This window comes from Narcine bancroftii, chromosome 3, assembly GCF_036971445.1.
Source record: "Narcine bancroftii isolate sNarBan1 chromosome 3, sNarBan1.hap1, whole genome shotgun sequence".
In the NCBI taxonomy this organism is placed as follows: domain Eukaryota; kingdom Metazoa; phylum Chordata; class Chondrichthyes; order Torpediniformes; family Narcinidae; genus Narcine; species Narcine bancroftii.
Window position 1 is genome coordinate 336,665,117 of NC_091471.1, and position 27,294 is coordinate 336,692,410.

The 27,294-nt window shown below is 42.2% G+C and overlaps 1 protein-coding gene across 1 annotated transcript in view; it reads left to right on the forward strand.

Annotated features, from left to right (window-relative positions):
• cacna1g (calcium channel, voltage-dependent, T type, alpha 1G subunit) overlaps positions 1–27,294 on the forward strand; it is a 341,612-nt gene that overhangs the window by 188,476 nt on the left and 125,842 nt on the right. Inside the window, exons 23-25 of the mRNA XM_069923288.1 lie at positions 4,613–5,056; positions 7,719–7,819; positions 9,758–9,881. Of these exons, the coding sequence (XP_069779389.1) occupies positions 4,613–5,056; positions 7,719–7,819; positions 9,758–9,881 (669 nt within the window). The remainder of the gene's footprint in view (positions 1–4,612; positions 5,057–7,718; positions 7,820–9,757; positions 9,882–27,294) is intronic.

Genomic DNA, 27,294 nt, shown 5'->3' on the forward strand with positions numbered 1-27,294 from the left:
GTGCACAAAATACTGTATACAGCGTAAACATGTAAACAAATAAAAGAACTGTAAACAGATAATGAATGTAAACAATGTGCAATTCAGAGAGAACAAAAGAAAATCAATAAAGTGCATAGGTAAGAGTCATAAAATGAGTCCCTGATTGGTGTCTGATGGTGGAGGGGTAGCAGCTGTTCCTCAACCTGGTGGTGCGAGTCTTGTGGCACCGAAACCTCTTTTCGGATGGCAGCAGCGAGAACAGAGCGTGTGCTGAGGGGTGTGCGTCTTTGATGATTGATGTTGTCCTCCAATGTCAGTGTTCCCTGTAGATGTATTCAACAATGGGGAGGGTTTTTCCTGTGATGTCCTGGACTGCATCCACTACCTTTTGGGGGGCTTTATGCTTAGGGGTATTGGTGTTCCCATTACCAGTCTGTGATGTAGCCGGTCAGCACACTTTCCACCACATCTCTGTAGAAATTTGCCAGAGTTTCTTGTGTCATACCAAACCTCCACAAACCCCTGAGGAAGCAGAGATGCTGACATGCTTTCTTCATCATGCCATTGGTTTGTTGGGTCCAGGAAATATCCTCAGAGATAGTGGCTCCAAAGAACCTAAATTTGCTCGCCCTCTCCACCTCTGATCCCCGCAATGATCATGGATCGTTTACCTCTGGCTTTCCTTTCCTGAAGTCAACAATTATTATCTAATGTTACTATGGTCGCTGCACTTAAAATCATGTCCCTCATTACACAGAAATGGCTTTGGCATTTCCTGAAGTTATAAAAATATGATATAAGTGCAAGATTCTCTCACTTCTTTCTTCATTCTCAAATTCCATTCCAGGTTTTTCTCCCACCTTTTCCCTACACTGGGATAAAAATTTATAAATGAAATTTCCCATTACAAACATAAGAATGAGGGGCAGATAGATGCCATTCAGCTCCTCAAAGAGGCTCTGCTTTTCACCAGATAACATAATTGATTTTTTAGGATTTAGAGATACAGCATGATAACAGCCCATGAGTCCACACCACCCAGTTACACCCATGTTACCGATTAGCCTACCGACCTTGAACATCTATGGAACATGACAAGAGCAAACAAGACCACCTAGAATAAACCCATGTGGAGGACATACAAACTCCTTAAAGACAGCGACGGATTGGAAGCTGGATCACTGGCTCAGCCCCAACCACTACACTAACTGTGCTCCCCATAAAATAAATCATGGTTGATTCAGTTCAAGACTATTTTCCTCTCCCAACACAATATCCTTTTTGTTCCTTAACACATAGAAACCAATCAATCTCAACATAATCAATGACCAAGTCACCACAGCCCTTCAGAGTACAGACCCCCAAAATACACGATGCATTGACTGAAGAAATGTCTCCTTGTTTAATCAAAATTATGAAATTCTTCTTTCATTTTGGGTGCATATCCTTGCCCGGATACAACACCTGCAAGATATCTAGCATCCTGAAATCTTGATGAAGGGCTCAAACCTGAAACATTAGTTATGTATATTTTTTTGCTTTATAAAGTATGCTTTTTGACCTCCTGTATTTCTCCAGCATTGTTTTCTTACTTCAATCACAGACTGCCTAAAAGAACTGTATTGGCATCAAGGAAAAAGGACAAACAAATTACATATAACCCAACAGAGATCAATGAAAACTTTAAGGAATTCTACGAACAATTATACCGAACTGAGAATGAAGGGAAAGAAGACAAAATAGATGAGTTTTTAGCTAAAATTGAACTACCAAAATTGCAAGAGGATCAAAACAAATTGATAAAACCATTTGAAATAGAGGAAATACAGGATATATTAAAAAAGCTACCGAACAATAAAACGCCTGGAGAGGACGGACTCCCAATAGAATTCTATAAAACATTTAAAGAGTTATTAATTCCTCCTCTCCTGGAAGTAACGAACCAGATAGAAGAAACACAAAAGTTGCCACATTCATGTAAAACTGCAATAATTACAGTAATACCAAAGATGGGAAAAGATCCACTAACACCAGCATCATATAGACCAATATCTCTACTTAATTCAGATTATAAGATAAGGCAAAACTATTGGCAAACAGATTGGCCAACTGTGTACCAAAAATAGTAAAACTAGATCAAACTGGATTTATTAAGAAAAGACGAACAACGGACAATGTCTGTAAGTTCATTCACTTAATCCATGCAGTACAAGGAAATAAGATACCAACAGTGGCTGTTGCTTTAGATGCAGAGAAAGCCTTTGACAGGGTAGAATGGAATTATTTATTCAAAGTATTACAGAGGATCAACCTACCAGAGAAATATATTAATTGGATTAAAGCATTATATAAGGGACCATTGGCAAAGGTGACAGTAAATGGATATATGTCAAACCAATTTAAATTAAGCAGGTCAACTAGGCAGGGATGTCCACTATCTCCCTCACTGTTCACTTTAGCAATATAACCATTGGCAGAACTGATAAGAACAAAAAATAAAATAAAAGGGATAAAAATAAAAGAGAAAAAAATAAAAGAGAAGGAATATAAAATCAGTCTATTTGCAGATGATGTCATAGTATACTTAACAGAACCAGAATTATCAATAAAAGAATTACGTAAGAAATTGAAGGAATATGGAGAAATATTGGGGTACAAGATCAACGCAAATAAAAGTGAAGCAATGCCAATGAATAATGTGGATTACACAGAGTTTAGAAAAGAATCACCATTTAAATGGGAAACACAAGCAATCCGATACCTGGGTATTAGATTAGATAATAATTTAGGCCACCTATACAAATTAAATTGTCAACCATTAATGAAGAAATTACAGGATGACTTAGAACATTGGAAAGAATTACCACTAACATTAATAGGAAGGGTAAATTGCATTAAAATGAATGTCTTCCCAAGGATACAATACCTATTTCAATCGTTACCATTTCCCTTAACAGAGAAATTCTTCAATGAACTAAAGAGAATAATAAAGAAATTCTTATGGAGGGGTGGGGGGGGGGGGAAACCGAGGATAGCGCTAGATAAATTAACAGAATGGTACAAACAAGGTGGTTTGCAGCTACCAAACTTTAAAAATTATTATAGAGCAGCACAATTAAGATATCTATCAGATTTTTATCAAACAAAGGAAAAAACAGATTGGACCGAGATAGAGCTATAGGGAGAAGGTACCAGAACATATACGTTATAAGTGGGATGAAAAACTGGTGCAATATAGAAGTTCACCAGTACTGCACCATTTACTCAACATTTGGAAAAAGATTCACATTGAAAGGAAAAAAACAAATTACCAACTACCAAAATTATTATTGATGCAAAATCAGCTAATCCCTTTCACAATAGATAACCTTTCCTTTAGAGAATGGGAGAGAAAAGGAATTAAAAGAATAGAAAATTGTTCTTTGGGAAATAATTTATTATCATTTGAACAAATGAAGTAGAAATATGGCATAACTCACGGTACAATGTTTGCATACCACCAACTGAAAACCTACTTGAAGGATAAATTGGGAAACAGACTGAGATTACCAGAAGGAAGCAGCTTTGAATATGTGATTACAGGCACAATGATAATTAAAAGATTTATAACGAACATGTACATCAAGCTGCAAGAGAAGGAAAATGATGAAATAAGCTAAAAACCCAAACAAAAGTGGGAAAAAGATTTAAACATAAAGATAAAAAAATGAAATATGGGGAAAGTTATGCTCCAGAACTATGAGAAATATAATAAATACGAGGTTACGCATGATACAATATAATTGGTTACACAGGCTATATATCACGCCCCAAAAGTTAAATAAATGGGATCCAACAGTATCAGATAGATGTTTTCGCTGTAAGAAGGAAACGGGAACAACAGTATATGCAATTTGGGCATGTGAGAAAGTGGAAAAATTTTGGGAAGATCTAAATCAGGTATTAAATAAAATCACAAAAAGCAACATACCAAAAAATCCAGAGATCTTTCTTCTAAGTAATATAAGAAGTAAAGAATTAGACCTCAAACTGGATGAACCGCAAAAAAAAGATTTATTATGATAGCCTTAGCTGTAGCAAAAAAATGTATAATGTCAACTTGGAAATCAGAAGAGAGCCTAAGAATACACCAATGGTACGTAGAAATGAATAAATGTATTCCATTGGAAAAAATAACATAATTTTAAAAATAAAGTCACATTATTTGAACAAATTCAGGAACCGTACATGGAACACCACAGAGAGGGCTTACCTCGGACCTCCACCCCCTAAAATGATAGAATGAGGAGAAAACAAAATGAACTGACCCAGTGTGTAAAAGTAGATGACACAATTTTCTTGTTTATTTTCATTGTGTGATGACATTGTTTAATGGGTTTGTTGTATTGTATATGTTGAACGTTTAATGGGTTTGGAGGGGGGATAAAAGAGGAGAAAATGACACTGTGTATATTAAAGAGGGAAATGTTTGTGTGTATTTTGATTAATATAGTGTGAAAAATTTTTAAAAATTTAAAAAAATAAATCACAGACTGCTATATTTTACAATTAGAACTCTAACATCTTCCTTTTTTGCTCTTGAATGTGGACAGTGGTCAATGGCTTCCTGATGGTGTTTCTTCCCTTTCAGACCAGTGCTCGTTGCTCCCCCTATGCTCCCTGGAGCACAACCAGCAGCTGGAACAGCCGCCGCTCGAGCTGGAACAGCCTTGGCCGAGCTCAAAGCCTGAAGCGCAAGCAGCAGTCTGGTGAGCGAAAGTCCCTCCTCTCAGGTGATGGCAAAGAAAGTTCGGATGAAGGCGAGGGGTCAGAGGACGAGCGAACCAGTCGAGCAGGTAGTGGGAGGGGGCCAGCCCCACAACACCTGGAATCTCTAGAGATGAAGGGTTCTTTCGAAATACCTGAAACACTGCAAGTGCCCAATCTTCGCAGATCCTCCAGCATCCACTACAACAGGACTCCAACAGCGGACTGCCAGGACTGTAATGGTAAGATGTCGCCAACCTCGCCACACCAGTTCCACATGGACGAGCAGAGAGCTGAGCTTGAGAATGCCGAAGATGAAATTGACCTGGTGAGCGACTAAACTATACAATGGCATTTTAGATTTGAAGTTCAAGCCGAACGGTGCAAACTAGAGGGTTTAATTTAAGAACAGAGAGATTCTGCTGCAACTGTACAGGGTATTGATGAGACTGCACCTGGAGTTTTGAACACAGTTCTTTTCTCCTTACTTGAGAAAGGATATATGGACCTTGGAGGTATTGCAGAGAAGGTTCACCAGGTTGATTCCGGCGATGAGGGGGTTGGTTTGAGGAGATATTGAGTTGCCTAGGGCTATATTCTTTGGAGTTTAGAAGAATAAAAGGATTGGGGGGTGGGGAAAGGTTGGGGGGGAGTAGGTTGGAGTCAAACTAGGGAACAGGGCTTGAACACTCAGGAAAGTAGATTTAAGACTGCTTCTCCAAAAGAGCAGTGATTTCATGGAATTCTTTGCCCATTGGAGATTGCCTCAAAAAGCTAGGTAGATTTTTGAAAAGTAGGATTAAAGGTTATGGGAACAGGCAGATAAGTGGATCTGAATCCACAGCTAGATCACCCATGATCTTAATGAATGACAGAGCAGGCTCAATGGGCCAGAGAGCCTACTCCCTGCTCCTATTTCTCATGTTCTAATGAGAAACAGAGGGAATGTAAGTTGTATCACACTTATCTGTCCAGAGATATCATCATCAACTTTCTTCAGAAATCACACTGGATACTGAGAATCATTCTTTCTTTTTCAATCTTTTTTTATTATTCATGTTATAGGTAAACAATACATGATGAGAATAGGAGAACATAATCATGAGGGAAAAAAATCACTATTGCATTACAATTAACGAATATGTTCTCATCTCCTCAAACTGAAATCTTCAAAAAAATGAAAAATTTTATTATATAAAGGCCCACCTATCCTGAGAATTTATTAATAAAAATAAATTGTCTGAATCTTCACCAATAAAGAGAAAAGAAATAAAATTAAATATAGTTCAGAAGCCATGTGGAAATAATTTATAAAAGGTTGCATCTCTTCAAATTTAACAGGTATCAAATTTTCAACTCCTAACTTAAACATGACATAATTTGAGAGAACAGCTGAGTCAAAGTAGAACATTTCCATTTAAATAAAATAGCTCAGATATTGAGAATCAAGGGATCTCCTCTTTCTTTCGGGAATTCTTTATTTCTGCCTCTGGTCCCCCCTGATATCTTTGTTCCCTCCTTTTAGCCTCGTTCTCATTCTCTTAGTGCATATCTCTCGCTCAGTCACTCTCATGATGGTCCACAGCAACATGAGCCTAATTGTCCTTGTCCTTCTGCAATTATCTGTACAATCATTGTGGTTCGTCGATTTCTCTTTAACCACGTTCGATATTCAAATTGCATTGGAATCATTTTCAAGTTTATTGTGGCATGTATTGAGGAGTGGTGAGAAATTTTTTGCAATCAGTCCTAATAGTCAATCAATACATAGTACAATAATTGAAAATAGTTACAGAGAGAGATCAGATTGAAACTGTAGAAACTTTCTCTTCACCCCAGCAAACAGGGACAAGGCATTAGGTTTTTCTGATTGTGTTTAAATGTGCAACAAGGTCAGCATCGTGGTTCAAATCCAGCACTCTCGATAAAGAGTTTGTACATTCTCCCCATGACTCCAGGGGTTTTCTCTGGGTGCTCCTGTTTCTTCCCACCCTCCAAAATGTATCGGGTCGGGAGGTTAATTGGGTGCAATTGGGCAGCATGGGTTTCATGGGCCAGAAGGGCCTTCTACCCTCCTTTGTCATGAAGAAAATATACTTTAAATATAGTTTTATCATTTTAATATTATATATCAAAGAGTATTTTTAAACCATTTGATATTTTTTGACTGATTCTGAATATCAGGCTCATAAAAGCACACAAACCCTTGGAAACAAAGGGACAATGGTTCATTTGTGGATCCAGATATTCTGGTCTGTCAGTGATGTCACCAAGCATGGACTACAGTGTATAGGTCAAATCTTTAAAAATAAGCTCACGTGAAATGCAGCAGGTAATTAAGTGGATTAGTTACTAACTCCAGTTCATTAACAAAATTTGCTGAGTAAATAACAATGAATAAATTTGTCTGTCCTTCAAGAAGGTGTGGCCAGAGCAGAAACAGTATGATTTAATCTGGTATTGTTTTTCTGTCATTAGTGATGTTATTTATTCAGGAATTGGGAATCTGTATTATGTCTGACCTGTGTTATCTGTATGATTTATAACAACACAAAAGGTGATAACTCAGCCCATTGAGTCCATGCTAGCTCCCAGTGAAACTTTTCCAGTAATCCCAAATCCTTTTCTTTCTGTTCCCTGAACCTCTGCAATTTATTCCCTCCCACACATACCTGTCAATACCCTCTTGATTTTTATGCCACTTCTCTGCAGTAAGGAGTAATTTATAGTAACCAATTAACCTTCCAGCAAATCTCTGGGATGCAGTACAAAGTCTGAGCACCTTGAGTAACAATGGGAATATGACAAAGAATTCTTGGTTTTGTCAAATGAAAGAGCATTTTATCATTGTTGAAGTCCCTCTGTCGCTCCTAAAAAGAACCACTGCCAAATCTGATCCTTAAATGGAATCTTCCTGCATTCAGTGAGTGGAATGAAACCAACGTGAAGTTTGGTCGCCACAACTGACACATGTTACCTTGTTTCTGCAGAGCAAAGGAGCACGATTGCTGGCCTGGATTCAAAGCAAACTGCCACCCTGTTTCAAGGAGCGGGAGAGCTGGTCACTCTACCTGTTCCCACCGCAGTCCAAGTAAGAAATTAAAAACTGTCAGCTTTTGCTGTTAGTTGCCAGAAGGCCATGAGAAATGTTTATTTCCACAAATGCATTTTTGCAGGACTATAAACCTTCCATGTGAGATATAGTTCCTATGACCTAGCAACTCCTAGGGGCATCACACAAGCCTAAGTAAAATAAAATGTGGCACCTGTTGGTACAAGGCAAAATTTGTGGTCAAAGAAATCAGTTTTAAAGAGCAACTTAAGGTAAGAAAATGAGCTAGAGATGCTTGGTGGATTGCAATGGAGATTCTGCGGCTTGAAACCAAAAGATGCAGAAGGCATGGTTACACTCTGACTAGTGAAGGTCAGAGATGTTTTCCTCCAGCAGTTGGAGTGCTCGGATAATGTGGACAGCTGAGAGAAAAAAATTGCATTTAAAATTAAACCAGATAAACTGGGAGGTGCAAAAGAATGAACAGGGAGATCAGGAATGTTTGAAGGAAACTTATAGAACAATCGCAGGCGTGGATAATTACATTGTCTGGCCTGCCTGAATTGTAAAATCCATGTATGTCAATCATTCATCAAAATATAGCTGTCTTCAATGTTTTCTTCAGGCCATAACTATAAAGAACAGTTTCATTCCAATTAGAATTCTGGAAATTCTGTTGTTAATTTTGCAATCTCCCGCTTCAGCATTTTATCCATGCATAAAATTCAGTGCATCTTTTAAACCGTCTTCTTTTTTGGAAATGGTAGCTTCCAGTTGAACCCTGGACTAAGCAGCACCAAGTTAGGCAAAAGCTGTGAATCGATTAAACCTTCCTTTTTCTCATTGGAATGAACATATCCGAATCTTTGGTTGTGAAGTCAGTTCATCCAGGTTGCATTCAGCTACGAACAAAACAAATTGCACCTTCAACCTTCCCTCATATTTAAAATTCTGAAGGAAAAGTTATGACGAACCCATATTGATAATAATACTATATTTTTTGGTTCTAGTAACAAGTTAATGTGCGCAGATGAAGTATTAGAAAACCTAGCTTTCTTACCAACAGCTATGAGGCTCTTGAACCTCCCCTTTTTACACTAACCATAGACTACTGCAAAACCACAAAAGGGCAGCCTGCATGTAGAAAAATCACTTTTTTTTCTTGCACTAGGATACCTGAATATTAGCTAGCTTTTGTGTCTCTTTTTAATTCATGCACACTGTTGTAGTTTTTTTATATATAACGAAGCCACTTTCAGCTGCTCCAAGTAAAAATTTTGATGCATATGTACATTATACAATGCCACAGCCGGCTCAGTTAGACCCACTCTGTTGAAGGGATTGAGAGATTTGAAGTTCAAATCCAATATCCAGATCAGCACTCTGCACTAAATGAGTGGTTGTGAGTTGGTGGACCAATGCACCTCACAGTTTTAGTTCTGTTCGTCTTCATTAGGAGAGGTTACAAATGACCTTTTTCTTTTGCACTAAGTGAATATTTATTATCTATCTGTATTGGTATTTATTACTTATTTTTATTTCAATGATCTATACTATTGTCGTACTTCTTTCGTTTTTTTTTGTTCAACAAAGTTTTTGTTTGGCAATACCAAGTAAGAATTTTTGTGCAAATGTACGTTGCATGATGCGTATGACAATAAACTCCAACTCAGTCTCACCTACAATTCGTTGTTCCAAGAGAGCTCGATTTCTCTCTGAGAAATTAATTCCCAGCCTTTTGACGGGCTACGTCACCAGGCCACAAAGAACATCCAGTATTTCTCATGACTCCACTACTTCCCATCAAAATTAGGTTCCCCTAATATCAATTAGTTAGCTATTAACATCTTGTGATATCAAAACCAAACATTTAAATTGAGACAAAGGTGATACCCACTGAATTTGCTCACTAGTTTAGGCAGCAAATTAGAAATGTCAGTATTTGTTTTGTGTTGACAGAAAATTTTCCTTTTGTAGGTTTCGGCATATTTGCAGCAGGATTATTTCACACAAGATGTTCGACCACATTGTTCTTGTCATTATCTTCTTGAACTGCATCACCATTGCCATGGAAAGACCGAAGATTGATCCTAAAAGTGCAGTAGGTTTCATTTCTCCAATACATTCTTTATTTTGTACTGTTATTGTGAAAAATGTAAGGTGAGTGGTGGTCAGTTCAATTAATATATGGAATGAACAGATAAAGATGTGCAATTAAAGATAAAGATAGATAAAAATACTGAGATAAATAGATGGGTAAAGAGATCTAGCTGGAGTACTGCATGCAGTTCTGGTCTTGTTACTGGCTTTGGAGGTGATCCAGAGGAGGTTCACCAGGTTGATTCCAGAGATGAGGAGGTTAGCTTACGAGGAGAGATTAAGTCGTCTGGGACTGTTCTCACATGAATTAAGAAGAACGAGAGGGGATCTTACAGAAACATATAAAATTATGAAGGGTGCAGATAAGGTAGAGGTAGGTAAGTTGTTCCCATTGGTGGGGGAGACTTGAACTAGGGGACATAGCCTCAAGATCCAGGGTAATAGGTTTAGGATGGAGATGAGGAGGAACTTCTTTTACCAGAGGGTGGTGAATCCATGGAATTTACTGCCCAGGGAAGCAGTGGAGGCGACCTCAGTGAAGACAATGTGGGATAGATTTTCACAAAGTAAGGGAATTAAGGGATATGGGGAAAAGGCAGGTAGCTGGAGATGAGCTGATCATCAGATCAGCCATGATCTCATTGAATGGCGGAGCAGGCTCGATGGGCCGGATGGCCGACTCCTGCTCCTATTTCTTATGTTCTGATCAGCATGAGTAGACAGATGGGTACTTAAGATAATAACTATAGATATAAGCACTGAGGGTTTATAAAGGAAACTAAATAGATCAAGTGGCCAGATGGAAAGATCGTAAATGTAAGTAATTTATAAGCAATTAGCAAATCTTTGAATGTGTGTTCCACTTGCATCCATCATAAGAAAACAAAAAATCTGCCGATCCAGTTGTTACTATTGCGTGTGACTAAATTGTATATCCATGAAGATTAGCTGGCGTTCCTACTCCTGACTGTATTTCAAGAATCATGTTGGAAATCATTGCAATGCTGGAACAGCACCAAGGATAGTATCTGTTTTGGCTCTAATCTAACACCCTGCCAAGACCCGATCCAGGACCTCAGCCGGCATTCCACTATTTTGTCCCCTGACTTCTGTGCATCAACTGACCCTCCAGGAGATCATTGTTGATATAGTTCTACAACCTCTTCTCCATCCCAGGGAGTGAATTGTGGTCAATCATTCACACCCTAACAATCAACAGTTCCTCCATAAATCCTCAAAAGGCCCCTTGAAATCTATCTTTTCAATTGTGATTTCAGTGAGGGCCTCCCCACTTTTTACCAAGTGGGTCTCTGATGAGACTCACTCTTCTTTCTCTTACTGTTGGGGGTGCCTGGCTAGTGTATCCTCTTTGTGGCCCTTTACGGCAAGTAAAAGTTGACAAATTTTGTGTATTATTACATCTTGTGCATTATCTCACGGCAATAAAGAATCTTAATTCAGGACGAGGTATCACAGAAATTAAGCCAATTGATTAATATCCTGGGGGGCTGAGGTAATTGAACTCCCACTATGGCGCCTATGGATTTTCGTGCAAAGTAATTCAATGAATCTAGAATTAAATAAAAATGAGTATCAAAAATAAATGACTGTGAAACCTGCAGAGTCATAAGAAAAGCACATGATTAGTCACGCCCTTCAGAAGAAGCAATTTCCTTCTTATAGAATCGGACCTAAAAGAGACCCCACATACAGAATTAATCAATTGGCTCTTAGCTACCTTTTGTAATGACCTCAGCAAGGCAATAGAAGGTGGGCAATAAATGCTGTCATTGCCAGTGAAGTTCCTCCAAAGGTAAAATAATAAAGTTCACTGTCTAATTCTTCATTTACTTAATCAAATTATCTAATTTGATTGTTATGTGTGGCATTTAAGACCTATGAGAATGAGAATATGATGTTGATTACTTCATTTTCCCTCTCTCTTAACTGCCCTGTTGCCTTGTCCTTATGTGAGCATTTCATCTTCAGCAGGTGTCATCACCACTCCTGCATCCTTTTACAATACCTTCTCTCAAATTCTAATGAATTTTCTTTTCTTTTCCAGCCTCACTTGCCCTCTACATCACAAATAATTAACAATTTCATTGTTCACACCGTTAGCTCGCACAGTTAGCGGTTAGCGCAATGCTATTACAGGACCAGTGACCCCAGGTTCAAATCCAGCGCTGTCTGTAAGGAGTTTGTTGTCCCCGTGACCTGTATTGGTTTTCCCTGGATGGCGGCCGCACCCTCCAAAACAATCGGGGTTGTAGGTTCACTGGACAGCACTGGCTTCAATGGCTGGAATCAGCCTCTAAAACTTTTTTTAAAAATTTAAAATTCTCCAGCCCCTTCCTTCAGCCTCTGTGCAATAAATTAGTCATCCTCTATCAACATTCATCTCGCAGGATGCCCCCCACCCCACCTTTAAGGGGGCTGCGGATTGAAATCATAAAAAGAAATTTATATAGTCGATAGACATATTGAAGAAACCAACAAAAACTTGACTTCTTCCCAGTGAAGGGGGGGCCATAAACCTTGAGCAGAGTACTAAGGAGGACACAGCCAAAAAGGTTGAGAATGTTTGCTCTAAAGTGCCTTCTCACACCATCTTGATTTGTAGAATAAATAACTTGTAATTATATAAAACTGGAAATGGAAATCCAGTGAACCAAATGCTGAAACATGGGATTTCTGAATAATGGATGAACAATTATCAGTCTTTCTGTATGCTGCACATATCACATTCTTAGCAAAGCCCAGAATACTCACTTTCCTCATGTAGGGAAACATGTTTCTTTGACAAGCTCCAACCCTAGCATTTCCCTTTGCAACTCCTGATAAAAAAGTTAACCACTTTTCAACATGTTTTCAGACTCATCTGTAACACCTACTCAAAACTTCCCTCACCATCACTCCCAATAATTTTGTCTTATCCTTCTGGCTCAGAGGCTCCATTCCTTTCATTGTCCTAGTGGAATTTTCTCTTCTGCAAACATATAGTTTAAAGGCCATAGATTTGACCAAACCTACCACAATGCAGCCTCAATCGTCAACACCAGATTTGGATAGGATCTACCTCACAATGAAGTTCACAAACTTCAGCATCATTTTGGAGCGTAATAACAAATCATATCCTTCCTTTACCAAAACCAAATTAAGCGCAATCCCTCCCCACTTGTCTATTGTCCCCTCATCCCACCCTCCATAACACAATCGTTCCCAGTCAACTTGATTCACCTGGACCAAACCTGTGCTGTGAAAAATCTTTGACAGCCTTGCGGTCTTTTTAAATTTAGGCATCGTCATCATTTTCATTCAAGGGCTTTGCCATTCCGCGTGGACGATCAAGTCTCTCCATCCGTCACCATCTCTGGCCCTCCGAATTGTAGTTGTTTCCTCCCCTGTTCTCCTTCGGTGAAGGCTCCATCTTTGAGCTGAGGCTGTAGTCAATGTTAAGTTCATGACAAGGAAAAATTACTGAAGTGGTTTCCTGTTGTTTTCTCCATTTGCAGTGTGGTGAACCTGGCCATTGATCAGTAGATTCATGTGCCCAGTATTTTTAGTTTTATAACCATAAATTCCAATTTGAAGAATCTGCTTGTAAATACCATCTTCCATCTGCAATTCATGGCTTCACGTGACCCTGATTGGGAAGCTAAACAGGTCCTACACCTTGCCCAAGGGTGACCTGTAGGCTATCGGGTGGAAGGAGCACCTTACACCTCCTTTGCTGAGCAATTGCACAGCACTGACACTGATGCTGACGTCAGTGTCAGTAACAGGGTGGTAACAGGCCATTCTGGCCCATGAGTCGATGATATCCAATTAAACCCAACTACATCCCCAGTACCTTTCGAATGTTTGGAGGAAACTGGAGCCACCCGGGGAAAACCCACGCAGACACACGGAGAACGTATAAACTCCTTACAGACAGCACAGGATTCGAACACCTGTCCCATTCATCAGTGCTGTAAAGGCATGCTACACCAATCATGCCACCCAGGATAGCATAGCCCGGAAGTGGCCAAACCATGGCTCACGAGCCACATGTGGCTCTTTGACATATAATGTGCGCCTCGCAGAAATATGTTGGCTGAGACAGGAATTGTACAAGTCAATTAGTGCGTGTGGTTCGCGATCACCTGTTTGTGGTGGCTCACACAAACTCCTGAAGCTTATCATATGTGCCTCTTACATTAAGCAAGTTTGGCCAGCCCTGACATAGCCTTTATACAGGACAGAGGGTGGATATTTGCCTTGTCAGCTTGGGCCAGGAGAAGGCCTTCGACAAGATACTACACACAAACACATGCACTTCAAAATGGGCTTTACAGAGGAAATCAGGAATTGAGTGCAACTGCTCTCTCCTGACATTTATAGTGCAGTTCAAATCAATGGGTGGGAAAATCTGGAGTAAGGCAATGTTGCCCTCTCTCCCCTGTCTGTGTGCTGCAAAGAAACCTTTGCTGATACCATTAGGGTGGACGTGGGCATAAGAGGGGTAACAATGCCAGGCAGTGGGGTTGATCAAATCAGAGTCTTACTGTACATAGGCAATACCACCATCTTCTGCTTGAGGGTCAGTTCACAGATTGATCAGTAGTTGATTTCTTTTTCATTGTTTTCGCAGTTTTTTTTCACAAAGTACCTGCTCAGCTGCAATTTTGGTGCATGTTGACAACAAGCTCATTATCATTATCATCTGTGACCGATTTTAGTTGACATCAGGAACCAGAGTCAACTGCAAGAAGACCATGTTGCTTGGCAACTGGCCTGACTGATCAACTATCCCCTTCACCATTAGGCCTGAAGTTGCTTGGGATTGGGATTGGAAGGGCTGAAGAATGTATCAAAAATAAGATGGAGTGGATAAACAAGGATAAACAAAAGTTTTGACCCTGGGACTGGTACTCTCACTCAATAGTTGTTGAGAAACTGGTTATCAAGCAGAAAAGGCCCTCGGCGCTGATGTACTTGCCCATTCCTCTCTCCTCTGCCCTGGCAGTTACCCGAGCCATCTTCCAGTCCATCTTGTCTAAAGGGTCTCAATGCATAAACCCAACATTGTTGTGATTGTGATGACCACCATTGTGGGCCATTGCACCAGCTTGTGTTTCAAACTGAAATGCATGGGCATCAAGCATCACTACATTCTGAGATTCTGTCTGTCCCTGGAGTTGCAAAGGGTGGCCTGGCCTTGTTGCCAAACAACATTCCATTCAGTCAGACATTGCCACCCAATTTATCCTTTGTGGAAAAGTTCTTCCAGGAAAACACCTTTAACCATCAGTCCATCAAATAGTGATCAGCATGGAAGGTCCTCCAGACACTGAGAGACGAAGGCATGATGGATCCTGTGGGTTGGCTCTCTGTTCAAAACATCTGGTAGAGGCCTCATTGCCAGAACTCAGCAACAAACACCAAGACCTTACTTAGTTGGCATCGAGAGGGGCTGTCTCGATCAGAACCTTCCTATACTATCATCATCTTGCCAACAACTTGCACTGCAATGAAGATGAGACCATCAACCACCTCTTTGAGGACTATGAGAGGTGCAGGTTCCTTGTCATGGTTCATGCCGAGCAGCTACATAACAGAGAACTCTCTGGATCTATGGACTGTCGTAAAGGATGCCCAGACACAGACATCAAATACTGCTGGAAGATTGTTAAAGGTGCTTTTTGGATTTTCCAAAACATGTTGGTCTTTCATTATGAGATGTCCATAAGGGAATGCATTTGCCTCCCACGATCCAGGCTTCAGGAATATGATGTGAGGGGCACATTGAATCTTAGTATAGCTAATGCATAGGTGTGAAAATACTGCCGTCTGTGGTCCTTCTGACTAGATGCTGAGGGGAAAAGCCCACTGTAAAAGCCTTTTAAACACATGAAGTTTGTACTGACCCAGGAGTCACCTGAGTGCCACTGATACTCTGTGGTCAGAACGTGCAAACACTACCAATATATTACACCAAACATAACTCAAATTAACCATGCTACAATTTTCAAATCTGTACTTGAAAAATAGGGTCTTGTTCAAGGAATGCTCACAGATCCATGGGGATCCATGTGTGATTCTGAAAATAGGAGTATACTACAGGGTTACAGTAAGTAAGTGAGGACAGTACATGAGCTTGGATGGAGGAAAAAAGGGTCAGGAATAAGCCCTTGACTTTACTCATTTGTTGACCAGATCCAAGAACCACCAGATGGACTATATATATATATATTGCATAGCATTCACATCCCAGATGGACACTTGTTAAATATCGTGATAAATATTTAGACAACATTTAATTTAAAATTGTGTCTGAAGTAATGAATCAAGTGTCTGCAAATATTTAGTAGTATTGTTAACAGCCTCATATTCTGTGTGTGTGTGTGTGTGTGTGTGTGTGTGTGTGTGTGTGTGTGTGTGTGTGTGTGTGTGTGTGTGTGTGTGTGTGTGTGTGTGTGTGTGTGTACCCCATTTAAAATGGAACACAGTAAAGCATAAACCTGCTCTTCCTTTTTGCAAAAGATATGTGTCGGTTGCCCCAGTGGACTAAAATGAATGTATCTTCTATGATTTGACAGCCATATGTACTTGCTTAAATTCCATGCTCTATGTCTGTAATGGACTAATGATTCCTTTTATCCATAAACCTCAAAACTCTGAACAGGTTGCAGCCCTGTATTTACAGTTTTGATTATTTATTACTTGATAGTTATGAGAGCAAATAAAAGATCACTTTGATTGAATATATGCTACTGATTTATAGAAATGATTTTGGAGTGTTGTTTAACACATGGTCATATTTTACTGCTGGACTATTATCATTTTGTTAAACATCAACTACTGGTTTCTGGCAGATTCTTAAATGAAGTGAAGCCAGAAATTTAAAAAAAACAGTCCTGTGGAAAGATAGGGAAGAAATAGTTCTGCTGTTAGAAAGGATGAGGAGCAATCTAATCAAGGCTGACACAACATGACACCCTGTTGAAGCATTTAACCTTCCCTGCCAGCACTGAAATGTAACAAGCAGCTGTGAGCAATACTGAAGTCAGTGTTGAAACAGGGCTCCAACACTATCACATTAACAAGGATCTGCCAGTGCTTGAATATTAATGGGGTTCCATGAGTAGCTCATGGGCCAGTGACTGAAAGTTGCAAGCATAACATTTTTATAATCACTGCTCTGAATCTATTCCAGATGTAAATGGGTCAATGAGGGTTCCAGTAGCCTCATCATATGTCAGTGAAGCATTTCCAGTGGAAGGAGCCTGCAGTGTATCAGGCAAGCTATAGTATCCCCACCAGATTCATGAAATTCTAGATGAGCCTGCAAATGGCTTTAAATGGACTGCACTGACAATCTTCAGTATAAATGAGGAATTGCGCTGATTGTAGCATAAAGGTGACATTGCTCCATAATACATGCCTGCAGAACTAACTAGATAGGCCTGGAAAAAAGTGTGCCACTGTATGACCAAGATAGAAGACATTGATGGAATATAATTCAACAATATGAACTATTTATTAACCAGGTTTCCACTTCACATGACCACATAACAAACAATGAATGGCATGAATCTGCAATGCTTCGTTCTGATAACTTCACAGTTCTCATTAACAATGTAAATAAGATTATAAAATCCTGGAAATATTCTGCTTATCAAGATTCCTTTATTGTCAAAATTCAATAATACACAAACTTTATCAACTTTTGCTGCAGTAAAGATCCATAGTCACCGTGAGCATTGCCTGGCACCTCCCACAGTAAGAGAAAGAGAAGCAAAAGAGAGAGTCCCATCCAAGACACCAAGTGTCCATCGATTTGTCTCTGCCATTCACACAACCTCTGCAGACACACGGCCTCCTATCTGATCCACCGGTGAACCCGAGCTCCGAGGTCCAAGTCTCCAATACAGTCAGGAAGCTGTCAGCATCTGAGACTCCTACAGGAGCGGAACTGCGCCAGTCATAGAGGCAAAGGAGACCACCCGACCAGCTGAGCCGCTAGGACTTTTAACCCAGTGGGGATTTGGTTTTAAAAAGGTTGTGAATGTGGTGATATGAATATGTAACTGCCGGTGGTTAGCTGGCCCGTCCCCCACTGATGACTCACTCCCTGGTAACTCCTTGTCATGTGACCCTGGAATAAAGGTCGACCTCCCTTTCCCTGTCCTCAGTCGAGCACTTGGAATCGGGCCAGCTACAAGTCTAAAGTATAATAAAGCCTTGTAGAGCACGTGGAAAGAACCAAAGATTTGCTGATCCAAACCAAAAGACTGGAGCATATCACAAGTAGGTCGACCAGTCCAGAATGACCTGGTCTGGCGAGGAGCAATCCTTTAAGACCTGCTAGTAGGTGTGGCTACGTTCTCAGCCAATCACAGTCATCCTACACTACCATCTGTACATATGTGCATTGGTGATAGAATCGCAAGCCTCTCATTCCTCACTCTATGTCTTTGGAGTTATTGATAGAGCCTATCAGGTCCTTCAGCCACTGAGCCCCTCGCTGGTCTGCTTCCATGTTCACCTTCCCTGTAGGGTCGTCTTCCAGGCTTCTCCATCTCAGTGATGGGGGTGTTGGGCACCAGTCTGATGATCCCTTGAAGTCTGAAAACCTCCTGTTCCTCTGCCAAGCATCAGCGCTGCAATCTTGGGTACAGACCTCTCTAATTTGTAAGATCTTTAATAAACTGTTGGCCACTTTAACAGGCTGTTTGAAGTCTGTCCAGAGCCGTCAGCATCCAACCAGGCAGTAGAACACTGCAGAGGACCACTATGCCTCTGCTCCCCTCTCTCCTGGGTCCAGTGTTACCATTACATCAATTCTGTCAGCACCACCATGGGTTAGATAGCATCTGTGGAAGTCCAAATTGCATTAAGACTTTAGGTCAGTGGTTCTCAACCTTTTTCTTTCCACTCACATTCCACTTTAAGTAATCCTTCTGCCATCGGTGGTCTGTGATTAGTAGGGGATTGCTTATGTTGGTACGTGAGTGGGAAGGGAAGGTTGAGAATCTCTGCTCTAGACCCAATTGTTACTGAAATATTTTGCTTGAGACAAATGGTCATTGGCCCATTTCCTTAGGAGCTCTGAAACCGTGCACATAACGAGTCAATGAGGTACGATTAAAACAGTGGCTTTCAAACTTTTTCTTTCCACTCACATACCACCACAAGTAATCCCTTACTAATCACAGAGCACCTGTGGCATAGGGATTACTTGTGGTGGTATGTGAGTGGAAAGAAAAAGTTTGAAAACCACTGCTTTAGGTCAATGATTGACTTTTATTAATGATATATTGTAGCGTCGGCTACACTGCTCCTGCAATAACACACACAACCAGACGGATTGAGCTCAGTGAGCAGACTGGTTTATTGCAGGACCTGGCTGAGAAACGCGCTGAAGGGCGCTGACATCACCTGGGTGTCACATGGACCCACAGGGTGGATTTTTGAGCCCCGTGCTTGAAGGAAGGGAAACCCCCGACAGTGCTATTTTGGCCGGCTGCCCCGCCGTGTGGCTTACAAGCGGGACCGGTTTGCCTGCCTTGTGGTGAGCCGCCACACAGCCCACCCCAGAACTGGTGCCAATGTCCTCTTTTGCCAGGCGGCCTCGCTTCTTGGGCTGGGCAACGACCACGGGCTCGGTGGGATCGAGGTGCGCTGGCTTCAGCCTGTCCATGGTAAACAGTTCCCGCCTGCTGCCAATGTCCAGTGTGAATGTCGAGCCAGAACACTGTACGCCTCTCGTACGGTCTCTGCAGAGGTGCCGCAGTTGGGTCCCGCTGAACGAAAAAGCACTCCGCGGAAAGCAGTTCGCCAGGAATGTGAGACGGGCGGATACCAGGTCTGGGTGGTGGTGGGGGTTCAAACGAGTCCAAGTGTGCTCTGAAATGAGGAAGTAGATCGTGTGGCAACCACTGGGGATTGTGAGGTGCGTTGATGAACTCACCAGGTAGTGCCAGCGGCACACCGTAGACCAGCTCAGCTGATGATGCCTGCAGATCTTCCTTGGGAGCGGAGCGGGTGCCCAGGAGCACCTCCAGTCGGGACCGGTGAGGCGGGCCATGAGGGCCGACTTAAGGTGGCGGTGCAGACGTTCGACCAGTCCATTGGCCTGCAGGAGGTAGGCCGTGGTGTGGTGTAGCTGGATCCCCAACCTGTTGGCGAATTGTGCCCAGAGTGTAGATGTGAACTGAGCACCCCGATCGCTGGTGAGGTGAGCTGGGTCACCGAACCGGGCGACCCAACCATGCAACAGTGCTTGTGAGCAGGAGTTGGTGGATGCGTCTGGCATCAGGATCACCGTGGGCCAGCGAGTGGTGCGATCCACCACCATAAACGGGTAACAGTTGCCCCAGGAAATGGGTAAGGGCCCGATGATTTCCACATGAATGTAGCTGAACCGTTCCCGGATGTGCTCGAACTCCTGTACGGGTGCCCTGGTGTGCCTGTGCACCTTGGATGTCTGGCAATGGGTGCATGTTCTGGCCCAGCCCGTGATCTGCTTCCGCAGACCATGCCATACGAACCGTACTGCCACCATCCAGACCATGGACCTGATGGACGGATGTGAAAGATTGTGGATGTGACGGAAGACCTGCCTGCACCACTGCTGGGGAACCACTGGCCGCGGGGTGTCCAAGGAGATATCGCACAGGATGGTGCCTTCGCCGCTCGGAGTCAGGAGGTCCGAACTGCAGGCCGGTGATGGCGGTCTTGAAGGGCCTCGTCTACTCATCATCTGGTCTAAGTCGAGGCCGGGTGTCAGCGTGCAGATGGCCGGTCGCAATAGTGCATTAGCAACCACATTGTCCTTACCGACTTTGTGCCGAATGTCAGTGGTAAACTCCGACACGAAGGAGAGGTGACGCTGTTGGCAGTCCGACCAGGGATCCTTTCTCATCGCCAGCGCCTGGGTGAGGGGTTTGTGGTCAGTGAAAATGGTAAAAGTCCTCCCCTCCAAAAAATAGCGGAAATGCCGCACTGCCAAACACATGCCCAGTAACTTGCAGTCGAAGGCACTATACTTGCGTTCTGGCGGGCAGAGCAGGCGGCTGAAGAATGGCAGCAGATTGGTTTATTGCAGGCTGCTGGGCTGCATTTATACTCCCAGCCCGGACCTGGCTGAGAACCGCGCTGGAGGGCGTTGACGTCACCTGGGCGTCACATGGTCCCCCAGCGTGGGTTTCTGAGCCCCGTGCTGGAAGGAAGGGGAAACCCCCCAACGGCGCCATTTTGGCCAGCTGCCCTGCCGTGTGGCTTACAAACGGGGCTGGTTTGCCTGCCTTGTGGTGAGCCGCCACAATCTTACCTTTTTTGATTTTGAAACATGGCAAAACTTACACCATTCTTTTTAAGCTGCAATTATATTGCCAATGCAAATGTGTGTGCTTTATAAATATCTGTGGGCTGCAACAAGTAACATATTCCTGTTATCACACTGCTTTTGTGCAGTCTACCTTCTATGATCTCCAGCCCGTTGTATAAATAAATAACAAGTGAAGAAGCTTGAGCATCACAAAGGGTTTTAAATTTTATATTTGCACAGGAGATACTGGTGAGGAAACTGAAAAGTTCTGGGTGCTGAAAGACGTCCTTGATCGATTTCTGGAGATTCAATGTCTAAAATGGCTAGGAAAACTATTCTGTTCCTGTTCATTTACGAATTGGAAGCCAAACTACTTAAATTTTAAATTTAGACTTAAAGCATGATAGCAGCCCATTTTGGCCCACGAGCCAATGCCGCCCAATTGCATCCAATTGGCCTACATTTTTGAACGATGAGAGGAAACCGAAGCACCCAGAGAAAACCACGCGGACATGGGGAGAATGAACAGACAGTGCCGAATTCGAACCCCAGTCACTGGTGCTGTAACAGCATTGCGCTGACCGCTGCACTAACCATGCCACCCATATTTTTTTAAAAATAAAAGCAAAGGCTAATGCCAGAGGACATCTGTTTGAGGTTGAGGTTGGAAAGGGTTAGATTGATGCTGGAATTGATTTTAATATAGATTGGCACAATATTTTGGGCTGAAGAGCTAGTACTCAGCTGTACAATTAGATATTCTATCAAATAAAAAAATCTCTCCGTGGATCTCCCTGACACTCTTTCGTCCTTTTAAGGTTATTGTTGAAGATGTTTTGTTGGTCACCTTCTGGGGTTCAGGCCACATCTATTTTGCCCCTGTCAAAGGTCGTGGCATCGGTAAGATACTGAAGGTATTGCATAAATACACCTGTCAGTTCTTTTGTTGACTTGAATCAGATTCCTGGCACTTAAGTTGGGTGCAGGTTTAAAGTAAAGAGAACAAGAGGGAGTTTTTTTAAGGGCTCCCAGCTGAAGCTTCAGTGGAAGGAACTACCTTAAGAAAAGAAAAAGTATTGGAGGTCTTGCCGAAAGACGAGGGACAAGTACATGTACACTGTATATGGGTTGAATGGCTCTTCACTTCTTATTATTCCCTTGCTGTCCTCTCTCAGATCCACAGTCAGCCTGGTTGGATCGATAATTATACTGGTGTATTAGTTTGGCATTGTAAGAGTGAGTCTCAAGTAACCGGAAAACTCACTTATCCAGCATCTATCAATCCTCGTAGGTGCCGGATATCAGGGGTTTTACTGCATTTGTCGGACTAATCATTATTTTGGAGCTGTCGGTAAATTATGAATGTCTAAAAAAATTATTGAGGTGTGTGTTTGTTCAAATGTGGTGTCATTCTTAAGCAGAGTAAGGTTCCCTCTACCTTCTCTGACCTGATAAGAATTCCACCATGGCGACCATTAAGCAAATTTCATGGCGTCATGTTCTGGTGCCAAAGCCATGTTATTGATTGGCCTGTGATCTACTGCGTGGGTCATGGTCCCTTATGATTCTTCATGGGACTGTAAATTTACTGTAAATCCGAGACCATGGATGCCTACCTGAAAATGGATTAAGACCGACAATGGGGTTAAACAAGAAAGTCTGCATTTGCTGGGGTCAAGTGCAATACACAAATGTGCTGGAGAAACCCAGCGGGTCACACACCATCCATCGGAAGAAAAGAGTGACCAACGCTTTGGGCCTGGGCCTTTCAACAGGGTACGGACAGGTACCCTGTTAATTTCATATTTAGACCTTTACAAGCAGGAGTAAAGAAGATTCCACTGTTTTTAGCTACCCGTGAACTATAATAGAAGGGCAGTTAACTGATTATCATTCTGGAAACCCAGTTTTCATTTGAAAGTACCTTGGTAACAGGACATCTGGGAGTTTAAGAGCAGCAGGCTAAGGTATGGAAGGTGGTATCACACTGCCCTTGTTTGGTTCTTGCTAATCTTTCCTTGCACTGCAATCATATTCCCAGCTCTTCACACAGCTGTACAGATGTTGGAGATAGCCTATTAGTCTGTTCCGCACAGACCCTTCTCACAGTACGAGGTAGTTTGAGAGATATAACCATCTCCTAACCTTAACTGCATTTTCTTTCCACCCCTTTTGATTTGACTCAATAATTACTTAACCCCACCATATTTCATGAACTCGGTTTGACTTCAAAGAATTCAAACACATCAACACAAGCCAAGCCCACTTTCCAAAAGAGATACATTGAGATCTGTTGCTACTTTCGAAAAACTAAATCAATAGTTTACCCAAAAGAAAACGGAAAAGACTGTTTTTTGGAGCTAATGAATCTGCTGAGCTTCCAAAGTATTAAGCAAGGTGGGTGAATGAAGACATGTCCCTGATGAATGCTGGAACAAGCTCAGCACATTGAGTGGCTCGCTGCATCTCCTTGATTCTTTTTTGATTCACCGGGAAATCAAGAAATGACTAAACCAAGGTGACTGAGCTCGACACTCATGCACTCTAGAAATAACTGCCACGGTGGTTGCATTGTCTTTCTCATTCCAAGCTTCCTGACTGGTCACTGTGAACCAATCTCCCAGTTACACTCAGTGAACTTATCTGGCTCACTGGAGCCATTGATGAGGTTGTACTGTTGCCACCCAGCTGTAGTGACCTGAGTTTGACCCTGACTTGGGATACCGTCTATGTCGAGGTCTCTCTCTGATCACTTGGGTTTCCACCAGGTGCTCTCCAGTTTTTCCCACACCCCATGTCCTGTGAGGTTACATGGTCACTATATGTTACCTCTAGTGTGCGTGTAAGACAGGAATTCAGGAATCGTTGATGACTTTGTGGTAGAGAATCGTTTTCAGGGAGAGAAGTAGGAGGAAAAAAATGGCGGCTCTGCTGGAGCTACTGAAACAGCAGCGCTGCTTCTAGAATGGACCTAAGGATAGCGGGGAGTGGAGGCACAGTGCTCCCTTGGGGTCCACCCACCCAGTCCGACTGTCGTCACCTCCATTCAGGCTTTAAATAGCCCGTTATAGGAGCCAACAGTAGTTTTATTTAAAATCCCGCGACTGCGGGGTCTGCGCCCAAGATCACAACACCTGTGATCGGCAGCAGCCACGAGGGGTTGCCAATTCCAGGGAAGCGGAGGACTGGCGTAAGGCACCAGAAAATGAACAGACCATCTCCCCCCCGCCCTCCCCACATCTGAGAAGGAGAAGTAAAGGGGATGGCCCATGGGATCGTGAACACGGGGGTGGATCAATGAAGGGTTCTGCAGCTGAAGGACTCACACAGAGCTGTTCGTGATTCGAGACAAGAGGCTGTGGGCTGCTGGAGTTTGCAGTCAAGAGCCTCGTACCAGTCTGCGGACTTCTGGAGTCTGGTTCAAACTGGCTGAAGGGGTACCAGGAATGTGAGATGGTGCCAAGGACACTGAAATGTTCCTAATCTAATCGGAGGGTTGGATCTGGATGGAGCTCAGGTCGCCGATAATTTGGACTGGAATCTGTGTAGCTGCGGGAGTGCTGGAGGTGAATCCATAGACACTTGGCGGCTCTGAGGTGGGGAGGGGGCTCTCTTTTGCTTCTCTTTCTCTGACTGTAAGAGGCTCCCCAGGCAATTTTTGCTGATGGAGAATCTGTCTGCATTACAGCAGGCAAAAGCAATTACATGGCAATAAATTGAATGTAGAATCTTGAATGGGACTGATGGGCATCCTCTTGGAGCTGAGCTAAATGATTTCCTTCTCGATGTAAACAAATATGAGTTCAGGATATCTATCCCAAGTTAACTCTTCAATCAGTGCAACTGAGCTGACCAAAAGGGTAGTGCAGTTAGCGTAACAGTTATCTCAATCCTTTTATAGCCCAGCAACCTGGATGCAAACCTATAAGGAGTTTGCACGTTCTCCCCATGTCAGCGTGGGTTTCCTGCAAGAACTCTTTCCCCCCCCCACCTTCCAAAAATGTACAGGGTTTATAGGTTCATTGGTGTATTTGGGCAGCATCGGCTGGAAGGACTGTACGTCTGAAAGAAAAGAAAACCTATCAGTATTCACCTTGTTGGGCCTTTTGGAGATGGCCACTCCCTCTACTCTCACTTTAATAAGGCGAGAAGATCAAGTAGGCTGAGGAAAAGAGACTGCTCGAAAGATTCATTGTCATCCTGCCAGCATGGTTTGACAGCACCATTTCCCTGGAAATTCCTCCCATACCTCCCTCAGTATTTTGAGGGAATTCTCCCTGGTCTGCACGCAAGCTCTTGATGGATGGCCGAGAAATGAAGCCTGAGATCTGCATGCTGAATGAGTAAGCCAAGCGATAACTGAATGCAGCTGAAGACGTTCTCATGCAAACAAAGCTTTGGTTAAACTGCTAAAATCAACTTCTCCAGTTCAAGGATGAAAATCCCCAGATGAGCAGGATTATTTTATTCCTCCCACCTCACCCTTTCTCAAACTTATTCCAACGGCAGGTGTTTTCCTGGTTAAATTTCAGTGGAAAAGCTTTGCATTTTTGTAGCAACTTTCCTCATCCCGTAACATCCCCAAATGCTTACCAGCCAATTAAATATTTCTTTTGGAAATAAGGATGCCATTGCAATGGGCAAAACTCCATGGAGTATGTGCACAGAACAAAATCCCACAAGTAGTGTTTTCCTCCGCTGGGAGCCCTTAAAAATGATAACCAAATAGCCAACTGTTTAATTTGTTCATAGCTCCGGGAAGGATCCTATCTGAGGTTTTGCAGTATCATCTTTTATCTTTTACATCCACCTAAGAGATGAAGAAAGGAGATCCGGTTGAAACCCTCTCCAATCTGTTTCACTGAATGTCACCCAATATTCTGTCTTCCAGTCTCTCCAGCAAGTGGAATCTATTTAAGTCATATTGTTACCTTCTGTGTTCGCCCTGACACTTGAAATGATTTCCTACATTATGGACACTACATAAAGGCAAATTATTACTTTTGAGGTCAATGCTTGTGCTTGTTCAATTGCTACAGCCAACATCTTATCCAGTGACATTGACCAATGTGTATTCTCAGGCAGAATATTCCATGGGGACAATCCTGTCAGTTCTTAAACTTCCAGTCAATACAGCACAGCGAATGAGAATATTGACAAAGGATACCAAAATATAGGTGGATTAATGCTAAATCTGACAGTGCACCCTCCGCGTGTTATCATTAAAAGAATTTCTCGCCCTTGCAGTGGGTCACGGGGCTTAATGCCAGAACACGTGCAGTTTTATCATTGAGGAGAGGTGAGATAAGCATTTTAATTTGGGATAGAGGGGGAGATAGATTAATTTTAGTTTTAATTTGGAACAGATTGAAGTTGAGCTGAAATGAGGAGGAAAGGATGAAAGCAGTCAAGACATGGATGATTGTCTTTGAGGTTTCAGGCAACCACAGAAACAGCCACAATGTCATTTCAAATAGTCTCTGGAGCACAATTTGTAAAACCTCATCTATGAATAAATATGAACTGCTGTCTTTCCTGACCCACAAGGTTGAAAGTCTCACTACATATGAATTTTGTATATTCCACAAATGGTCATGCCACTGGAAAAAATGTGCCATGGAGAACGAAATTCTTGCTAAAAAAATATCCAACAAGTTTCACATCAGGTGCTAAGACATCTAGAAATGCATGCAGAATTTATTCAACATTTGATTTTTTTTCAGAAGCAAAACGCAGGCTTTTTGTCGGAAATCCATGAATGAATTTCTCTACCTCTCCAACACATTATCAGAACGTGATGGATGGCATTAGAATTGGTCCAATCCATTGGGATGAAAATACTGCGCAAATTTTAATCCAGCTTATTTGTTCAGTCTGTCCTGTAACCTGAAGCATCAGCTTCAAATGTTTCTCGTGCCAGTGGAATCAATGACGAGAATCTCATTCGTTTCTTCCCTCTTTCCAAGTCTCCATAAAGCTGCTCCTCCGCATCGATGTTCATTGTTCATAAGAAAACCACTTATCGAGTCAGCAGGAAAAAAAATCTTTTTTTTTCCAATTGTCTCAGTGGCATCAAGGAGATGGTATCACAAAATGAAGC